The sequence below is a fragment of the Coregonus clupeaformis genome, chromosome 8 (assembly GCF_020615455.1).
Source record: "Coregonus clupeaformis isolate EN_2021a chromosome 8, ASM2061545v1, whole genome shotgun sequence".
NCBI lineage: Eukaryota > Metazoa > Chordata > Actinopteri > Salmoniformes > Salmonidae > Coregonus > Coregonus clupeaformis.
This window is the reverse complement of record NC_059199.1, coordinates 41,391,347-41,411,296: the sequence shown is the minus strand read 5'-3', so window position 1 is coordinate 41,411,296 and position 19,950 is coordinate 41,391,347. Positions and strand designations below refer to the sequence as shown.

General features: G+C 44.1%; 1 protein-coding gene across 2 annotated transcripts in view; it reads right to left on the bottom strand.

The window, feature by feature from the left end:
* The window catches only part of LOC121572054 (insulin-like growth factor 2 mRNA-binding protein 3), a 31,154-nt gene that overhangs the window by 10,194 nt on the left and 1,010 nt on the right, over positions 1-19,950 (bottom strand). Inside the window, exons 2-11 of one of the 2 annotated variants that reach the window (XM_041883921.2) lie at positions 19,207-19,267; positions 9,716-9,764; positions 5,172-5,223; positions 4,893-4,956; positions 2,844-3,128; positions 2,150-2,284; positions 1,836-1,958; positions 1,130-1,265; positions 680-814; positions 369-437 (exon numbers count right to left, since the gene is read on the bottom strand). In XM_041883921.2, coding sequence (XP_041739855.1) covers positions 369-437; positions 680-814; positions 1,130-1,265; positions 1,836-1,958; positions 2,150-2,284; positions 2,844-3,128; positions 4,893-4,956; positions 5,172-5,223; positions 9,716-9,764; positions 19,207-19,267 — 1,109 coding nt within the window. The remainder of the gene's footprint in view (positions 1-368; positions 438-679; positions 815-1,129; positions 1,266-1,835; positions 1,959-2,149; positions 2,285-2,843; positions 3,129-4,892; positions 4,957-5,171; positions 5,224-9,715; positions 9,765-19,206; positions 19,268-19,950) is intronic. The other variant, XM_041883922.2, reaches the window with a different exon arrangement.

Sequence of the window (19,950 nt, the reverse complement as noted above, 5' to 3'; positions counted from 1 at the left end):
CCAACCCTAGATCAAATTCACAAGCCTCCAGATGGGCACAAACCTTTTCACCAGGAGGCTGTTCCAGATCAAATTGTCTAATAGAAAAGGTACCCTTTTAGAAACATCTGCGACCATTTGTAACCTTCTAAACATGCCAAGATGTTCAATTGCTGCACTTTCTTCAGCTGAAGATTTGAGGCCCAACTAAACCCAGTAGAAACTGTGGCAACCACCCAGCAGGTTTTAGAGAAATGAACACAGACATGAGTTAGGCCCTCCCTGGGGGTCATAGGTTACTGGGAGGGGCTTAGCTGTGGCAAGCCCTGCCTTTTTACCCAATCCAGCAGCCAGCAGCCGTGCAAAGCACTGTGAGAATGGAGACTTACAGAGAGGGGCTGGCTGCTCGCCGACAGCACAGACGCCCACAATGGCCCTTCGCCCCCGAAGGAACTGCTCTATAGGAGAGAATAACACGAAACCAAGTCACTTTCCTGCCCCCAAATGGCTGCTCTATAAGGAGAGAGGAACACAGACAGGGTCACTGAAAGATCCAAAATGGCTTCTCAGTCAGAGGTTGTCTGTTGTAGGTTTCTTCTTGCAGAACTGCTCTGTAAGGAGGGGGATATCTTTAAGCATCACCAAGAGGCACTGTGAAGTAGACCCAGGGAGGTAGGAGGGGGAAGGTCCAGACACTCACCCCGAATGAGGAGTAGCCACCCTGGGCACCAGGAGGTGGGGCGTTGTGTCCCATGGAGGGGCCCATACCTGGAGCACCACCAGGGAACAAACCCAAGGCATTCAGGTTGAGTCCTGGAATCAGGTTAGACTGGAGCTGGGTATAGAGAGAGCGAGAGAGATGATAGAGTGAGAGAAAGATTTACTACCAGACAAAATTAACCAAGAACAGAAACATTTCTCCGGGATAAACCACTCATATACAAAGTGCATTTATTTAAAAAACATTTATGTGGGTAGCTGCACAGCCTAAACAAGCCATGATCTCCCCAGGTTAAGTCCCAAATGACACCCTATTCCCAATATAGTGCACAAAAGTAGAAGTAGGGTGGCATTTGGGACACTACTCCAGATTATTTGGATCCACCAACACAGAGTGCCATGCCCCCAGTGGGTTAGAACAAGGACCTACGTTCATAGCGGCCACGTCGTTCTCATACGACTCCCTGACCTTCTTCATGACTTCCTCCTCGGCGCGGGAGCACGCCTCGATGGAACCCTTCACTGTGATCGTCCTCTCAAGGTTGTACAGCGTTAGGTCCTGGAGACTGGAGGAGGACATCCATTACCACCTCGGTTTCTAGTGTGTGTGTGTGTGTGTGTCTTATGAGACATTCATCTTGTTTGCAGTAATCATTCTGATGGCAAGTGCAAAGAGCCTATGATGAAGAGCTCCAGAAACTGCTCCTCCAATAGAAATCCCCGATCACGCTTGTTGGTGATGTCATGGCGATGTTAGCCAGTCAAGCTCATGCACAGTAACGGTCGAGTCGCGCCAAACTGCGCATGTGCAGGCTGTCAAATCAAAGGCATTCCTTCGATATATTGACACATCTATTGACACATTTTATTTGTGTCAGTTTGTCACTTTCACAAGGTTGTAGTTGACATGTTCAGCTACTTAAGACATTAGGTCGAATAAAGGTTGTGCCTTCAGATTTAGAGAAAATTAACTACTATCATTTTTCACTTCTCTCATTGACTTGCCAAACCCCGACTGAGTCTGTTTCGCGATGCGTTCCCAGAAGTATTAGCCAGTTAGAAATCTGGGTTTGAAAACTCTTTGGCTCGTGTGTATGAGTTTATGGGTGATCGTATGGGGATGTTGGTCTTCTTACGGGGAGATGGTGATCTTGGTCTCTGTGTCCACTTCAATCTTTTTTAGGTTCCGTCCTTCCTTCCCGATCAGTCGGCCCACAAAGTTGTTGTGAGCCAGAATCTTCAGCGGAATCTCCTCAGTACTGTAGAAAGAGGAAACAGACAAACAAAGAGAGACGACGGCTCAATGGGTCAAGTTATAGAATAATAATTAAGAATAGAAGAAGTTGTGTATCCTATCCTGTTTGGGCATGTGCAGTTGAACTCACAACATGGTTTGGGAGGCCTGCTGGTAAAGTGTGTGTCTATGTATGCGTTCTCCAGTTGAACTCACAACTTGGTGTCGAGGGCCTCCTTCTGCATGATCTCCATGATGGTTCTGCAGGCGTTGGAGCAGCCCTCTGGGGTGGAGTGGACCGTGATGGGCTTCTCTGCCGCTCCAGCATTCTCCTTCCTGTGGATGTCGATCCTGGAGAGGGGCAAGAGAGAGATGGTTAGAAGGGAAGAGTCTTTGTTTTTGTCACCCTCTAAACAGCCCGTCGTTTAGCGGTTACGCTACCGGCTGGTCCCATACTACTCCCCACCGGAGACCAGGGTTCAATCCCCGTGTCCCCCCTTCCTACTGGCTCAATCCCACAGAAAACACAGAATCACTAAGGATGGGTGCAACGGTCAAAGTTCATCGTTTTTCAACTTGAGATGCCTTCAGAGGGTCACATCAATAGCTGGAGCCAAAATTCACTTTTGCTAAGTGAGTAATTTCTTCTGTGGGAGTGAGCTTTATATTGCCAAGCCAAGGCTCATAAAATGTATTGATATTTATGGTTATAAATCAGGGCCATGTTCAATAGCCAAACATTGCAGATAGAAATGTCATAAAGAGACAATATGATTCCTTATTCTACATGGAATAGAGGGGTGTTTGTTGTTCATGCTGCATTTCTATCTGAACGTTGCGTCCTGCTGAATGCACCCCATCAGAATGTTGTGTACATGAATGTGTACATGAATCAGGGAAGTAGTCCTACTTTGAGTGTGTCTGTTTGGTGACATTGCGAATCGTGGCTCCCTCCTTGCCGATGATGGCTCCTACAAACTGTGTGGGGACGAGTATGCGCAAAGGGACGTCCGACTGCAGTTTGGGGCGCGCCCCCAGGCCTGGGGAACCCGAGCGGGTAGGGCCACGGGGGACCGAGACCCTTTTACCCCCTCCCAGGGGCGGGGTGGCAGCAGCCGCCGCCGTCTCGTCGGGGATGTACGACACCTTCAGGGCAAAGTTCTCCATCAGGAAGCCATTCAGCTTCTCCATCGCCCTGGCAACCACACAAAGAGAAAAGGCAGTCAGTCACTAGGCAGGTTTCCATTGACCCAGGTTTATGTGAAAAAAGCAATGTCGCAAAACATTGCGACATGTGTAATGGAAACTGCAGAAAGAGTATACATTTTATAAAGGGCAACATTTTTTTCCGTTGGGATGGATTTTTATTTTGTCGAACATTCATTATTGCGACAAATGATGGAAACTGTGCTTTTCAAATAAATGATTGCCCAATCATTTTGAAGATAAGTGGGGCACGTGATGTCATAGAAACATTTGTTTGCAAATGCAACTGGGGCTGTCTGAAATCCATAGCCTATGTAAACTGTGATCAAAATAACCAGACAGGAAGTTGACAATGGCTTATTAGGCATAAATAAAATTGTATTTCTAATGGTTGCAGTCCTCGGATTGAATTGCATTGAATCAAATTAATAAGATCCAATGATTCACCGCCCGTGGGGCGCAGCCATTTTAATTGTAAATGTCTACTGCTTGCAAAATGTTTTTTTCAAAAATATCAAAATGTTTATTTGCAGTTCAAGGATAGTCCTGACTTTCAAGAACGCCTGAATTGCTTAGTCTTGCTTTTCTGGTTGGCTGGATGCAAGTTTCACCATCCAATTATTTCAGATCTATAGGAGTGCACATTTCACAACAGCACGGACCGTGGCGATATTTTGGTACATTAGAATTATGGCAAATATTAGTCAATTCTTGCATTCTATCCATGTTGGCTTTCACAGCCTACCGGAGACATTAAACAGATAGGTGGAAGGGCATACAGGGTGTCGCCAATTTATTAGTGAGCAATTCAACTTCAACCACTGGTTTTTGCGTTTTTAGGTGTGACGTCATTACATCCAGCTGTGTTTATCAACACAAGATAGTTAAATGGAAACGCACCGCTGTAGGCGATTGTTGCATCTATTTTCTATGCGCACGTTCTACATTTTGACAAAAATATCACTTGTCCAAGTTAATAGAAACATAGCTACGGTCACGGCACTGATAAGATAACGCTGTCAGTCACAGGAGGAACTTGCTTGGCCACGCTAGATAGGCTACTGATGCAAGGTCCCTTACGATTTTATTTTCTCTCTCACTACTGAAACAAGACCTTGATGATAAAAGCATTAGAAGAATCGTGTGTATTAGTGCAGGGCTGGAACAAAACCCTGTTGCTCTTCAAGGCCAGCACTGACTGTTCTGTGAACTGCTCTAAAAGGATCCCATTCATTCTTATACACCGTCCACGCCCACTTTATCAGGAAAGGCCGGCGCTCCACACACGCACCAGAGGGCAGCAGTGAGCTAGCGTCTCTCAGCCAGAGGGCAGCAGTGAGCTAGCGTCTCACAGCCAGAGGGCAGCAGTGAGCTAGCGTCTCTCAGCCAGAGGGCAGCAGTGAGCTAGCGTCTCTCAGCCAGAGGGCAGCAGTGAGCTAGCGTCTCTCAGCCAGAGGGCAGCAGTGAGCTAGCGTCTCTCAGCCAGAGGGCAGCAGTGAGCTAGCGTCTCTCAGCCAGAGGGCAGCAGTGAGCTAGCGTCTCTCAGCCAGTGTGTTAATCCTATAGCAGCAACTTAGAAGAAACCGCTTTAGAGGGTGAAGAGGAGTCTGCTGCACTAACAAATCAAAGGGGATCAATTCAAATAGCACCAATACAAATGCAGCGTGGGGAAAGAGTGCAAACCACTCAGGCAAATTTACTCTCTGCATTCTGCAAGAGCAGTCTTAAACTAAGAAAAGGTGTGTGTGCTTACTGTCTGGCCTGGTCCTTGGCACCGTATCGGACGTTGACCACTGCGGTGTCTGTGTCTGTATTTACTGTGAAGAGAGAGAGCGCGAGCGAGCGCATGAGAGCAAGAGCATAGACTTAACACCCACAAACGCACATAGGGCAATACAAGTTTATACACTCAACATGCACTTCAACTGAACAGTCACAGACTTGAACAAATACCTACTAGAAACAGCAGATACAGAAGAAACAAATGCTAAGGAGTGTGTGTATGTATATACACCTGTATGTGCACGCGTACCTTGCTCGCAGTTCTCCACTGTGCCATACTGGGCCAACATGCCATCCAGAACCTGAGTCAGAACCACAGGGGAGAGTGTGTGATTAGAACCAGACCAGAGGAGTTAGTGTGAAAAAGATATTGGTGTCTCACTATCATGGAGACCCAAACTGGCTTGTGAGTACAGTTCAGTAAGTAAAAGCCAACACCTCCTTTGGCCGCCATTCCTTCTAGTTCTCTGCTGCAAATGACTGGAACGAACTGCAAGAATCTCTGAAGCTGGAGACACTTATCTCCCTCACTAACTTTAGGCGTCAGTTGTCAGAGCAGCTTACCGATCACTGCACCTGTACACAGCCCATCTGTAATTAGCCCATCCTCATCCCCATATTGTTATTTACATTATTTATTTTGCACCCCAGTATCACTATTTGCACATCATCTTCTGCACATCTATCACTCCAGTGTTAATACTAAATTGTAATTATTTTGCACTATGGCCTATTTATTGCTTTACCTCCATAACTTACTATATTTGCACACACTGTATATAGATTTTCTATTGTGTTATTGACTGTATGTTTTGTTCATTCCATATGTAACTGTGTTTGTTGTTTTTAAAATCGCACTGCTTTGCTTTATCTTGGCCAGGTCGCAGTTGTAAATTAGAACTTGTTCTCAACTGGCTTACCTGGTTAAATAAAGGTGAAATAAATAAATAAAATAAAAAGCAAGCCTTGTCCGAGCCAGAACAGCCCATAGGACAGGTGTCCATCTCCTGTTTCTGTAGCATGAGGCAGCTTGATGTCCCAGTAGACAGGACAGGACCCTGGACAAGACGCTAGTCTATCACAGGGCCGTATATTTCAGTGTCAAACAGGAAACAGCAGAGCAATTTCAGTTCAATTCTGTAAGATTATACATGTTGAATCGCCAACGTTTGTCAACACCCTGCAGGTGATCAGGAACAGATTATCCTCCCCCCAATCCTAACCTTAACTATTAGTGAGGTGAAATGCAAAACTGACCGAAGAGTCTATGGGCAACTTCACCCTAACACACCATGGCCACATCCCAATGACAAGCCCATGGGCCCATTGGGCCCATCACAATAATAAGAATTTACAGTTAAGCCACTTAAAGTTAACACATTCATCAGTATGTGGATTACGCCAGAGCCCTATACTACGAATCTGGTTTGTGGAATTAGTGAGGTAACCGAGTTCAACTCAGGATAACCGGTACCATCAAAGTGGCTCACCTTTTAGCCAGGTAAATTTCTATGGCACGAATCCTCCAGAACTAACCTGCTCCGTGGCAGGCCAACTCAGGGTTAAACTCCAGTTATCCTGAATGAAGTGTTTGAGCTGTGAGTTGAAGACATGGCACTGACACGCCCATGGATTGATGTTTCAACATATTCTCAATGAAGAGTTCAGCGTTTGACTAGCCATGTGCAACATTAACGCGCAGTTGCAAGCCCGGCTCGAGCAGGCTCCAGTAAGCGGCGGGTGCGCGATCAATATCTACCTTCGTAACATTGATGAAGCCTGAGCTGGAATGTGAAGCTAACTGAAGCTAGCTCATTTTAGATAAGCCTGAGTACATCTAGCTAGATTTGTGATATACCCTAAGTTGTAATCAGCCCTGTGACCCAACTAACTGGCCCTTCAATACCACCCATCAACCAGGCTATGTATCAAGCATCTCGGAGTAGAAGTGCTGATCTAGGATAATTTCTAGCAGGGCGGCAGGTAGCTTAATGGTTAAGAGCGTTGTGCCAGTAACCGAAAGGTCGCTGGTTCTAATCCCCGAGCCAACTAGGTGAAAAATCTGTCGATGTGCCCTTGAGCAAGGCACTTAACCCTAATTGCTCATGTAAGTCGCTCTGGATAAGAGCGCCAGCTAAATGACAAAAAAAATAAAAATCTGCCTTTTAGATCACAATGAATGTGATTACATGGACAGAGGGGACATGATCTTAGATCAGCACTCCTCCTGAGACGCGTGATACGTAAGGTCTTCCTACTGGTGAATCACACCATTCAATTACATTGTTGAACAGGAGAGAGATCTTTCAAAATTGTGTTCATTAAATTTAATTTCCCCACATTATCAAGCTGAACTGATCTTTATTCACTCCTTAGAGAAAGAGTCGGGGGGGGTGAGAAGGTGGGAGAGAGAGCGAGGGACAGGAGTCCAAACGCAACCTACAGGCAGAGGACCTACAAACATGCCCAGGCTTACTGAAAGCCACACCCACGAGCACTCAACCCCCATTTCTGACCAATCAGCTTCCCTCCCAGCCCTCTTTCTCCCAACCCACCAATCCCCTTCCCTCCCGCCCCTGAACCATCTCAAAGCCCTCCCATTGGCTGTTCCCAGCACTGATCAGACATTCCTTGTGGCGAGGAGCAGCTCCATGTTCACTGGCTGCCACGTCTGCCCGTCTCCAGGGCTCAGCCAATGAGAATCCAGGCCATTCAGGAAAGGGTGGAGTGCATTCCTGCAGGAAGCGGTGGTTGGGTTGGGGGAGGGGTGGGACAGGAGTAATGCTACACATTCTGTGAGTGTCTGTCCATAGCACATGGAGGCAACATAGAGCAGGCCCACTCACCCACTGCGAGCTAGCCTAGCGAACAAGCCAGCTCTCTGCCTGCATGGCTGTGTGCTGAGGCACCATGTTATCTCCCTGATAAGATACAAGGTCTCCTTTACGTCAAAGACTTCTGTGTTCAGTGCCCCCTCCCTCCCCCATTCAAACCTTGGTCAAAATGCTATATGCTACCACCCATTTACACAGCACAAGACCACCAGTGTAAAATGCTTTGTGTCCATTTAGAACAGTTTGGTCAAAGGTGGAGAAACTCGAATCAGTCATACTTTGGCCTATGCACTACGAGTTTAGAATGGAAGAGAAAACGTTGTCCGTTAACTGTATTCTATTTGGTCAAAATGAGACATGAAACAGCCCTTTGCTAAAGTAGTCCTCTGTAGCTCAGCTGGTAGAGCACGGCGCTTGTAACGCCAAGGTAGTGGGTTCGATCCCCGGGACCACCCATACACAAAAACTAAAAAATGTATGCACGCATGACTAAGTCGCTTTGGATAAAAGCGTCTGCTAAATGGCATATTATATTATTTATTATAGAGGTTTCCTGTGATACAGACCCACTCCATTCTCTTATTTAGATTGCGAGCAGAAAGGATCAATGATAACATTTTTTACAGACAAGTGGAACTAAATGAGCAACCTGTGGCAATACCGGCGATGACTCACGAAGCTTTAGGGTTGGGCGTTATCCAGATTGTCATACTGTTCGTACCATACTGGGGTATACTGTATTACCAGAAGTATAAAAAATGTTTAAACCAAAAAATGTTTTTGGTACACTGTTTTTGACGCACAAAACAATTTAGACACCAAGGATCTTGATACAGGAGGGGATTGAATGTCTCTGCTGTAACCAAGAAGCTTGATCTTGACATCTAGGCACTTAGCTAGCAAGTTAGCAAACCTAATGCATAGCACACACCCCTGCTACGGGGAAAATTATACCATCTGTATTTCGAAATACCCTGGTATACGGTTTATCTCCCAAGCCTACTAAGAATGCGTCTGCTTCTCACCAGGCAAACTGGACAATTCACAGCTACTATAAATCCAATTTCTGAAGGCACTACTGCAGGTCAATATCCAATTGATACATTGAGAATGAATGGGAGTAGATGGTGTGTAGAAATAACAAGAGATGTGACCATGTCTGCATGAGCGAGGTGTGTGATCTCTCACAGGCCGGGGGCACGCACACACACCATTTGTGTGTCACACTCATGTTGCACAATACACCTTATTGTACACCTGTAGTTCACTAGGTCACTCGCCTAAAAGGCAATCCTCTGGCGTTACACCGATTATCACAGTTCCATTGATTACACACACGGCATGAGCACGACTACCAACAAGTCTGCAGCAATGAAACAGATGAGTTAATGTAGGCACATTTGAAATATGCTCATCACCTTTATTCTGATACTGCCATTACCATTCTGTGCCCAATAATGTTTGCCTAGTTAAATAAAATAATAAAACCACCAACAATAGCTTTAAAAAGACTGTCCTATGCTTGCTTTATGCTAGTACTCACTTACCTCCTTATCGAGTTCTGGCCAAAATAGTACGACAAAATCCACTGCTAAATTACTACCTGTACTACAAAAAAGGTAAACTAAGTACCAAATGGCACCCTATGGGCCCTGGTTAAAAGTAGTGCACTATAAAAATAGGGTGCCATTTGAGGCGCAAGCCTAACTGTAAAAGTACCATAACGAGACAGCCAGAAGAAAATGGCGACCTGGAATATCAGCCTCTGTTCTAAAGAACTAATGAGTGGATCCAAAACAGGACGCAAAGATGGCAACGAACTTCTTCAGTGGACTCCTTTACACCCAATAAAAAGGCTTACTTTCACTTCCTGTTTCAAAGCATTTTTTAAATGTTTGTTCCCATTGAAAAGGACCCAGTATCGATCGATAGATCCAAAGCTTTACCAATTAACACTTACCTCCCACTGCAGATGAGGCGGGATGTTCCTGATCTGCAGCTTACAGCTCCTACAGGAAAGAGAGGGGTAGAGAGGGGAGAGTCAGTCAGCGTCAGGGGTTGGTTGGGCTAAAGGACAAATTGACCCTTTTTTTTTTAAATACAAAATTAAAAACACCAGCAAGCTAGTAGGTGCCTCCTTCAAATCATTCTGTGCTCTAAGAGAGGAGATGTGCACAAGCTGTGGACATGACTAATGTTTTAATACCACTCCCAAGCCCAGCGGGTCTGCACCGGAGGAGGGATGAATGGATGGGAGAGGAGGAAGGTGAGAGGCTGTTGCATTGTTGGACTGGTAGCTTGACCGTGTGGAGAAACTGTTCAAACCAGTTGATAATGAGAAGCATCGGGAGGGAGAGAGGAGTGCATGGCAAGGAGAGGAGAGGGAGAGAGGAGTGCATGGCAAGGAGAGGTAGGGAGAGGAGAGGGAGAGAGGAGAGGGAGAGAGGAGTGCATGGCAAGGAGAGGTAGGGAGAGAGGAGTGCATGGCAAGGAGAGGTAGGGAGAGGAGAGGGTGAAGGAAAAAGGAAGAGACAAAGGAGGGGAGGAATGTCATGGAGCAGAAAGGAGAGAGAAAGGTGGATGGGAGAAGGACGGACAGAAAGGAAGAAGACAGAGGAGAGCGTAGAGGAGGAGAGGGAGGGAAGGAGCGCAGAAAAGGGAGGGATGCCAAGCCCAGGAAAGAGGGAACCTCCACTAGCTGTGTCAGTGCAGAGAGAACAGATGGGGATTCAGAACGGAAGGAGCGCTCACATCGCAGTCAACAGGAGCACAGCAGTGCAGAACAGACTATCCTACAAATTACTGTACAACTCTGGTTCAGTATTCAGAATGCCCTGTTTTTCAAACTTTTGGTTCCACAATGAAAACATTGTTAACACCAAGGACCCAAATACTTTAGAGGTCATAAAGATGCTTGGTTGGAGTTGTGGATATACACACTTCCAGACGGGTCCCGTGTGGCTCAGTTGGTAGAGCATGGCGCATGCAACGCCAGGGTTGTGGGTTCGATTCCCACGGGGAATCAGTATTGGAAAAAAGTATGCACTCACTACTGTAAGTCGCTCTGGATAAGTGTCTGCTAAATGACTAAAATGTACAATGTAAATTGTAATTGTGACATGTTTAATAAAAAAAGTGATAGTTTAGACCAGGGAGATAATATAAACGTGGGAAAAGTGTCCAGGCTGTTCTAAAGTCCAACACCTGTTCTCACACGCACTAAAGGAACACTGTGTACATGCAGCTGGGAGTTCCAGCGCAAACTGTGACCCCTACTCAGTTCCACACCCACAAAACACTCCTAACCGCTACAATCTTACTGGAAACTTCTCCCACAGACCTCTTGACAAGACATAAGCTACACCACAAAACACAACGAACTCCTTCCACTAGGACCAGAAAAAAAAAATCCATATAATTGGCTAAAAGCACAGGTTTGACCTGGTAATTAAGACTTCAGCGTTGTTAACATGAAATGTCAAAAGACCCTTTGACACCTGACAAAAATGACATTGTTAACATTGTATTTTGTGGGTCAGGACTAAAGCTTTGTGGAGCAGTAATATTCCGTGTGCCTCTCAATTCTTCATTAGCATTATTTATTTCTCAAGTTCAGGGTGTGCATATCACCCTCCTGTTCTTCACTGACTTAAAGTTTAAGAGTAGAGAAATCCAATAGACTATACAATCGAAATACGATTGTGTTCAAATTGAAAACATGCTTTCCTACTCAACCATTTTAAACTATGCAAGTCAACGAATTAGTCAAGTGTTCGTTTTTATGAAAAGGCTGGTTGGTAGCCTTAAATATGTTTCTCAGCCCACCACCCACACGGGCCCAGCTCACACTGTTCATTATGTACACATGACCCAGAGTAAACACGTTTTACATTGGAGCATACTTAAAAATGTGATACACAGAAATCCACATCTGCAGGCTAGAAGGTTTGTGGGCTTACATACAGTTGAAGTCGGAAGTTTACATACACTTAGGTTGGAGTCATTAAAACCTGTTTTTCAACCACTCCACAAATGTCTTGTTAACAAACTATACTTTTGGCAAGTCGGTTAGGACATCTTTGTGCATGACAAGTAATTTTTCCAACAATTGTTTACTTATAATTCACTGTATCACAATTCCAGTGGGTCAGAAGTTTACATACACTAAGTTGACTGTGCCTTTAAACAGCTTGGAAAATTCCAGAAAATGATGTCATGGCTTTAGAAGCTTCTGATAGGCTAATTGACACCATTTGAGTCAATTGGAGGTGTACCTGTGGATGTATTTCAAAGCCTACCTTCAAACACAGTGCCTCTTTGCTTGACATCATGGGAAAATCAAAAGAAAAGCCAAATAGACCTCCACAAGTCTGGTTCATCCTTGGGAGCAATTTCCAAATGCCTGAAGGTACCATGTTCATCTGTACAAACAATAATATGCAAGTATAAACACCATGGTACCATGCAGCCGTCATACCGCTCAGGAAGGAGACGCGTTCCGTCTCCTAGAGATGAACATACTTTGGTGCGAAAAGTGCAAATCAATCCCAGAACAGCAGCAAAAGGACCTTGTGAAGATGCTGGAGGAAACAGGTACAAAAGTATCTATATCCACAGTAAAACGAGTCCTATATCGACATAACCTGAAAGGCCGCTCAGCAAGGAAGAAGCCACTGCTCCAAAACCGCCATAAAAAAGCCAGACTACGGTTTGCAACTGCACATGGGGACAAAGATCGTACTTTTTGGAGAAATGTCCTCTGGTCTGATGAAACAAAAATAGAACTGTTTGGCCATAATGACCATCGTTATGTTTGGAGGAGAAAGGGGGATGCTTGCAAGCCGAAGAACACCATCCCAACCGTGAAGCACGGGGGTGGCAGCATCATGCTGTGGGGGTGCTTTGCTGCAGGAGGGACTGGTGCACTTCAGAAAATAGATGGCATCATGAGGAAGGACAATTATGTGGATATATTGAAGCAACATCTCAAGACATCAGTCAGGAAGTTAAAGCTTGGTCGCAAATGGGTCTTCCAAATGGATAATGACCCCAAGCATACTTCCAAAGTTGTGGCAAAATGGCTTAAGGACAACAAAGTCAAGGTATTCGAGTGGCCATCACAAAGCCCTGTCCTCAATCCTATAGAAAATGTGTGGGCAGAACTAAAAAAGTGTGTGCGAGCAAGGAGGCCTACAAACCTGACTCAGTTACACCAGCTCTGTCAGGAGGAATGGGCCAACATTCACCCAACTTATTGTGGGAAGCTTATGGAAGGCTACCCGAAACGTTTGACCCAAGTTAAACAATTTAAAGGCAATCCTACCAAATACTAATTGAGTGTATGTAAACTTCTGACCCACTGGGAATGTGATGAAAGAAATAAAAGCTGAAATAAATCATTCTCTACTATTATTCTGACATTTCACATTCTTAAAATAAAGTGGTGATCCTAACTGACCTAAGACAGGGAATTTTTACTAGGATTAAATGTCAGGAATTGTGAAAAACTGAGTTTAAATGTATTTGGCTAAGGTGTATGTACACTTCCGACTTCAACTGTACATGCAGGACTAGGCCACAGTGAAAACCTAGTAGGGGAAAGTTCAATGCCATTTACCGTTATTATTAATGTATTTATTTCCACCCCCTACATACCATACAACAAAAACATTTACATATTCTTTAACACACACACTCAATCTGGAGGACCTTTCAGCATGGTCACGCCAACAGGGCCTCAAATGAATTCTATTCATTTATTTGGACCATAAAGATAATACATTCTAAATGGCGAATTGGAAAAAAATTAAATAATAATAATCCCAACAAGCTTCCGAGAGAAATTCCGGCCCTTTCCGGTCTACTGTGCCTTTCCTGGCTGATCCGGCCCCCTTTTTCCGTGTGTGTGTTGCTCTGCATTGCAGTGGGAACTGTGCAAAATGTACAAATGCGCCAAGCACTTCCAGCCGGATTAACCTATAGCTCCACACACAGACGGAGCCAGCCGGCGTATGGGGACGTGCATTCCCCAGTCCCAGCCTTTGATTTTGGAAAAGGGGGGGTAACAAGGGCCCTCTCTGCCCTGTGGGGGAGGGGCTCCCGTTGCCATGGACACAAAGTCCACTGACAGAAACATGGAGGGGTGGGGGGACCGTGAGGGCCGAGTTGTCATGTGATGAAACCTTATTTACTTTTAAACTCAACATTCTACACATTCAAGAGCCCCGCCTCCCTCCGACAGACCATGGCCCAGCTGAGACCTAGGGCCTGTGTCGCCGTAGTGTGTGTATAGCCCATAGGAGAAATCCCATGTCGAGCAACATGACTGCACCACATCCATCCCAGTTTCTCACTACCATGCTCATCCATGTAACTACACCCCCCCCCATCCATCCAATACCATGCTCAACGCCCATCCATCCACACTCATTGACTATTCAGTATGCAGGCGTTCTGAATGACTGAACTCAAAACTGCTCACTTTCCACTGCACTCTTATATAGGCCCTTCCACTTTACACAAAAGTGTCCATTCTACAGCAAAAAAATGCAAAAGTTGATAGCAAAAAATTTGCTAAATTGGTTTGAGCAAGAATTTGAACATTATAAAATGACATCTGTTGATGATTTACACACGTAAATAGCTAAAAACGTTACTTTCCCTGCAGCATGGTATGCAATGGTTCTCTAGCATGAAAGTCCACACTATCAGTGTCTCTCGCTCCATGATAAGCATGAGCGAGTTTAGGGACCTCTAGTCCCGCTAGCTAGATGGGACAAGGGGACATAGAGAATTTCGGGCACCCCCGAGCTTCCGTCCAAAATCCCTTCTTTGCAGGATGGGCCCCACAGTGACCCCCTGACCCCAAATTATTTAATAAGAGCTGGGAACTACTACTCCTCACAAAGCCACAGTTACTGGGTTAGAATGGCCATGGAAGTGGGCTTTGCTTTTATGACTTGGGATTTTTTTTTGTCTGTTAATTAAAGGAATAGAGCAATGGGTGTATTTGTTGTTTAAATGACGATGGTTAGGATTTCATGACCTACCCCCTCGCCATTTGATGAGAATATTGGTAATATTTTATCTACATCTGCGGTTTTAGAACGTGTGAGAAAGTTACTGTGTCAATACAACTTCAGATTTGTTCTGGTATAAAAAAAATATATAAAAATGGTCCAAGACTAATACTAAACTAGGTTCAAGTTGTACCATCTTCACAAGTCAGACTGCTACGAGTTGTGGAATTTTGGTGGATCATTACTGACATTCAGTAACACTGATTCATCAAGTGAACACTTACACAGCAGCTTCCTACTCGCCCCTCGACCTGCCTGATCGAACCGACACACACGGGCCACCTCTCAAATCATGCCATTTTCATTTTATAAACAGATGGGGATGGGAATACTTTTTTTTACTCATAAACTAATGAATATAGCTTTAAAATCAGGTCACAGTGTAAAATGTTATAGGGGTCTATGTGTGTCCTACAACCACTCACTAGTGCAGATAATAAGGCATGAGAGTTAAACATCAATATGAAATAAAAGTAATTAGTGAGCGAACTATAAGTAGCCAAAATACATCTATACCCTAAATTTCTCTGGCAGGCCGCTGGCCCAAGAATAACCTTAACTTCTTGCATTATTACATTTTCAACTCTTGTAACCCCTCATGATCAAGCTACAGTGATTACAGTACGTAGGCCAAAGATTAACCAATGAATATGGAAAATGTCGTTTGAGTAGGACTAAGGCAAATGGCACACTTGCACCAATACAAAGCCCCCACCCGTCCCCAACAATCTGCACCCCTCTCGCCACATGCACACCTCGATGTGCCCATCCCAACCAGGACCCTCCAGTGTCTGGTCTGGAGCGTGAAGTCACAATTTCTGCTGGTCATAGCAGTGCCAAAAGCCCTGGGACCTCATTTATAAACCGTGTGTACGTACAAAATATGACCCAAAACATGCGTGCGCTAGTTCACACGCAAAAGTTGGCATTTACCTTCCCGCAAACTTTAGACCATGCGTAAGCACAGCTTCTAGTGGTGGAACTATTGCATTGCAAGCAGGCAAGTAGCCTAGTATTTGGTTAAAATGGGGGATAAGATGGACACGTTTGTTCATAACAAATAACAGGTTAATAACAAGATGCAATCGTTTGCCGTTAGTGAGAAGAGAGAACATCAATTTCATTTATATTTGCAATCTAAAATAATTAGAAATATGCATCTATTTTCCTAGGCTATATTAATTATATAATTTCTATGATTATTGCAGAATAAATTCCTCACCTTTTCTGTGATGTTTCATACTCACGAGGTACCCTACAGGCCTACAAGTTAGAATACCATTCTTCCCATCTCTCGTTTAATAGGACACCCTTCACAGTAGTAAATAAGTAAACTATTTGAAGTCATTTGTTTTATGCCGTCCGTCCGGAGCGCAGTTTAACGGAAGAACAGACGATTATAGGCTGCTTCTGTACATCTCAATACTGTAATTTCAAATTTCTTGCGTAGGCAATATTTTCTTTGTAAACATAATACATATTTTCATAACCTTTGCAGAATAAATTCCTCACCTTTTCTGGCCTTGATGGGTTCATATTCCCAAAGTATCCTACAACAAATTAATTGGGCCCATTAGACAGTCTATTATTTCAAGTACTTTTTCAAGCATTTTGCTCTATGAATAAGATAGGGAGCGTGGTTTACTACAAACAGTAGAATTTAACAGGTGAACAGACAGTTCATCTTTTGGTGCATTCAGCAATATAGCGCGCTTCAAATTCAAATACTTCCGGCTTCATGTGCCATTGGTAGCGTATGGCTACCACTAAGTAGACATTGTTTCAGAAGTCGCGGGCAGAGAAGCATATAGGTTAAATAAAAGGAAATACAAAACATTAACAAACAATCTGTTTACAGGTCCACAGCAATTTGCAATGGTGTGTGTCTTTCAGAAACTTGTCGTCTGTCAGGTAGCCTACAGCAAATGTCACTGCAAAAGTGTAACATTCTGCCATCAAACCACCAAAGACATTTGATCAAGTTCGCCATTGCCATTTTCTTTAGAAAACTGCCTTTGCCTAATTCCAATACTTCCAAAGTATACAGAAATTAGGGCGTTGTCACCATAAAAGGTGAATGACGGATGTTTTTCAGGTGGAGTTTTAATACTTGTTCGTGCGCAGAATTTCAGGACGGGTCTGATTTATAAATGGGAAACATCCCAAGTGCTGACAGAACAATCACGGGCCGGCAGGCTACGATGAGGCTCGTGCTCTCATGCCATAGACCCCTCAAACTCAACTCTGGACCTCGAAGCCAGTTCCACTGCTCTCTCCCCCATTGTTCCGCTCTAATCAGGGACTGATTTAGACCTGGGACACCAGGTGGGTGCAATTAATTATCAGGTAGAACAGAAAACCATCAGGCTCTGGAACTTGTAGGGCAAGACTTGAATACCCCTGCCTTAGACATTAAGGTTGACTTTCTCAGGCAGGATGAAAATGACTACATTGACCATGATCCTTTGCCAGTTACGGCCACTTTCACCATGATCCGTAAAGATTTTTGGGTGCCATTCAGCAATATGGCGCGCTTCAAATTCAAATACTTCCGGCTTCATGAGCCATTGGGAGTTCTCCATAGGAATAAGTGGATGACGTCAGAGCTATCACTATCTACTGGTTTTAATGTCTATGGTCCCACCCTAGAACCCTGTGGAGGACTCTGGGAGCCTCGGCCTCCTTGCGCGCACTTCCCCTTCCCCACCAGTTCAAAGGTTAAGTCGTGGTGATTGGCCGAGCCTCCAGCTGACACTCAGCGGGCTGGAATGCAGAGGGGCCCCAGTGTGTGTGTGTGTGTGTAATGGGCAGGATACTGTTCCCAGTCGCTCCTATCTTTCCTGTGGCAAAAGGGGGACTTAATCTTTTTTCATAGGTGGAGGCCAACAAGCGCCAGGCTTACACGTCACTATAAAGGCCTACCACTACAATCGCCAGTGTGTGTAAACCTACAGATGTCAAAGACTAATCATTTAGCCAAAAATAACTAGCATCACTTTTGGAGGGGAAAGGTCAGCAAAATAAGCAGTGATTAGTCTTTTTTTTTTTATAGGTTCATGATTCCATCCCAATAATGAGCGAGCAAAAAACAGTAAATGCATTCAGGGGAAGCCCTGGCATAAATTCATTTAGGCCCTAACTTCGACAATTCAATGCATGCAAATAAATGTCCACTATAATAATTTTATATTTTAAATATGTTCACGCCATTTTGTGCAGAACGTCAATAAAACCGATTATTCGATTTAGTAGGCCTAAATGGTGTTATCGGCAATTATACAAATCATAATTCTGTTAAACTTCACTTCAATATACATTTTTAAACGTGGTGATCACATGCTTGATTCTAATTCCTTACAAACATAGCAGTAGCCTACCTTTATGCACTGCTTTTAGCCCAAATTATTTAAATAATTAAAATGCCTATTTATTTCTAACACATTAAAGTGCATTTTGGCTCTAAATCCTCTTCCTCCAAATCCTCACAATAAGTACTAATTTCAATGATAGCAATTAAAATCCAAGAAATGTTTATTAATGAACAAATTGTTCCATGTGGCGGGAAATCCTACACACCACGCCAAATTGTTGCATTTTTTTGTCCCTCTTCCACGTAAATGAGGATCAATATCGCCTCAGACTAAATGCTATAACTCAGCATAGTTTAATCATGTTGACTGTAGCCTACACGGAGCTACATGGTCTTTCGCAGACCGGGGTTTTTCCGTGACTAGGCCCTAAACCGCCCATTCCAATCGCGTTTGGGAGTCCATCTCGTGCACCACCACAATGAGCGAGTAGATTCGAACAGAAGCGTGGGGCAGCCAGGGAGAATCACGGGCAGATCCTTCTCAATTGGACGACTTCAGAGGGGCCTACGCCCCACCACAAGCCTTTACACACACGCATATATGTACACACACTTAAGCAGGCCCAGTATGCTATTGCTGCATAGAATAGTGTAAAACACTTGGAGATTTGCACTATACAGGCTAACAACTTCCACAGATAGGTATCGTGTCTAAAATAAGGTACATTATTATTGAAAAAAATTAAGAGGCATATTTTAGGTCGCCACAGGCGTGACGGTATGAGATCCCGCATGCCCTTATAATTCGACCTCTACACCCATACAGCCTATGAATTTCTGCTTTCCCCAAATGAACAGACATTCTGTCCCTTCACTTCCTGCTGACGCCCCAAACCCACTGATTCCAAGACACAGACGGCTTCAATCAAATAACGGTACAAAAATAACATGTTTCCAGAAAAGGGTCATGGAGATATGTACAATTTGGCAGAGGACCGCAGCAGCCCCTTATAGCGTAAATGGACCAGTTGGACAATACAAGAGTTTATAATCAGACTTTACCTTTGACGTTTAGGGACCGAGTGCTCCACTTCTAGGAGTTTTCCATGTAGTTCAACTTTACCTATAGTGAGGAGAATAAATGCAATTTTAGTAAACAATTAGTTTAGTACTCTTCAACTGTTCTCCCAGGCAGCCAAAAGTAGGCCTCAACTATAGTTTATGACCAAAAAGGCCTTGCACGAAATTACTTTCATTTCAATCGGTGGCACAATTGTATGACCATTCAAATTACTTTATTTTCACTAAGTTTCAGCCAACGTGAATGTCTATTCTAAACGGTTAAATATGGTATACGTGACAAGTATACGACACATGAGCTCAATACGAGGATATTTAGTAATATTGTAATTTTTATTTCAACTGTCGCCTGCTTAACGCCAATTTTTCTCCCACATTTCGTACATTTGTTGTCGTTTCTAAATTAAAGAAAAAGTAGTTTGGCATTAGTCTTTCATTTCGTTGGCCTACATTTAACCAATACACAATTAAGCCACCTGGTGTGTCAGCATAAGGCACATGCACTGTATGCTATAATTTAACAAGTTAGGCCATACTTCCATTGCGACTTTGTTATTCCCCGAAGAGCGTGCAAGCTCAACCGCCGCAACAAAAGTAACAATACAACATAGTTACATTTAGTTCATTTAATCGAAGTGATCCATGTTACACACACACAAGCCTACAATGAGCGGCCACTGCCTGTGCGCCCCATTGCTCTGAATGGCGCTACAATGGATAGGCGTT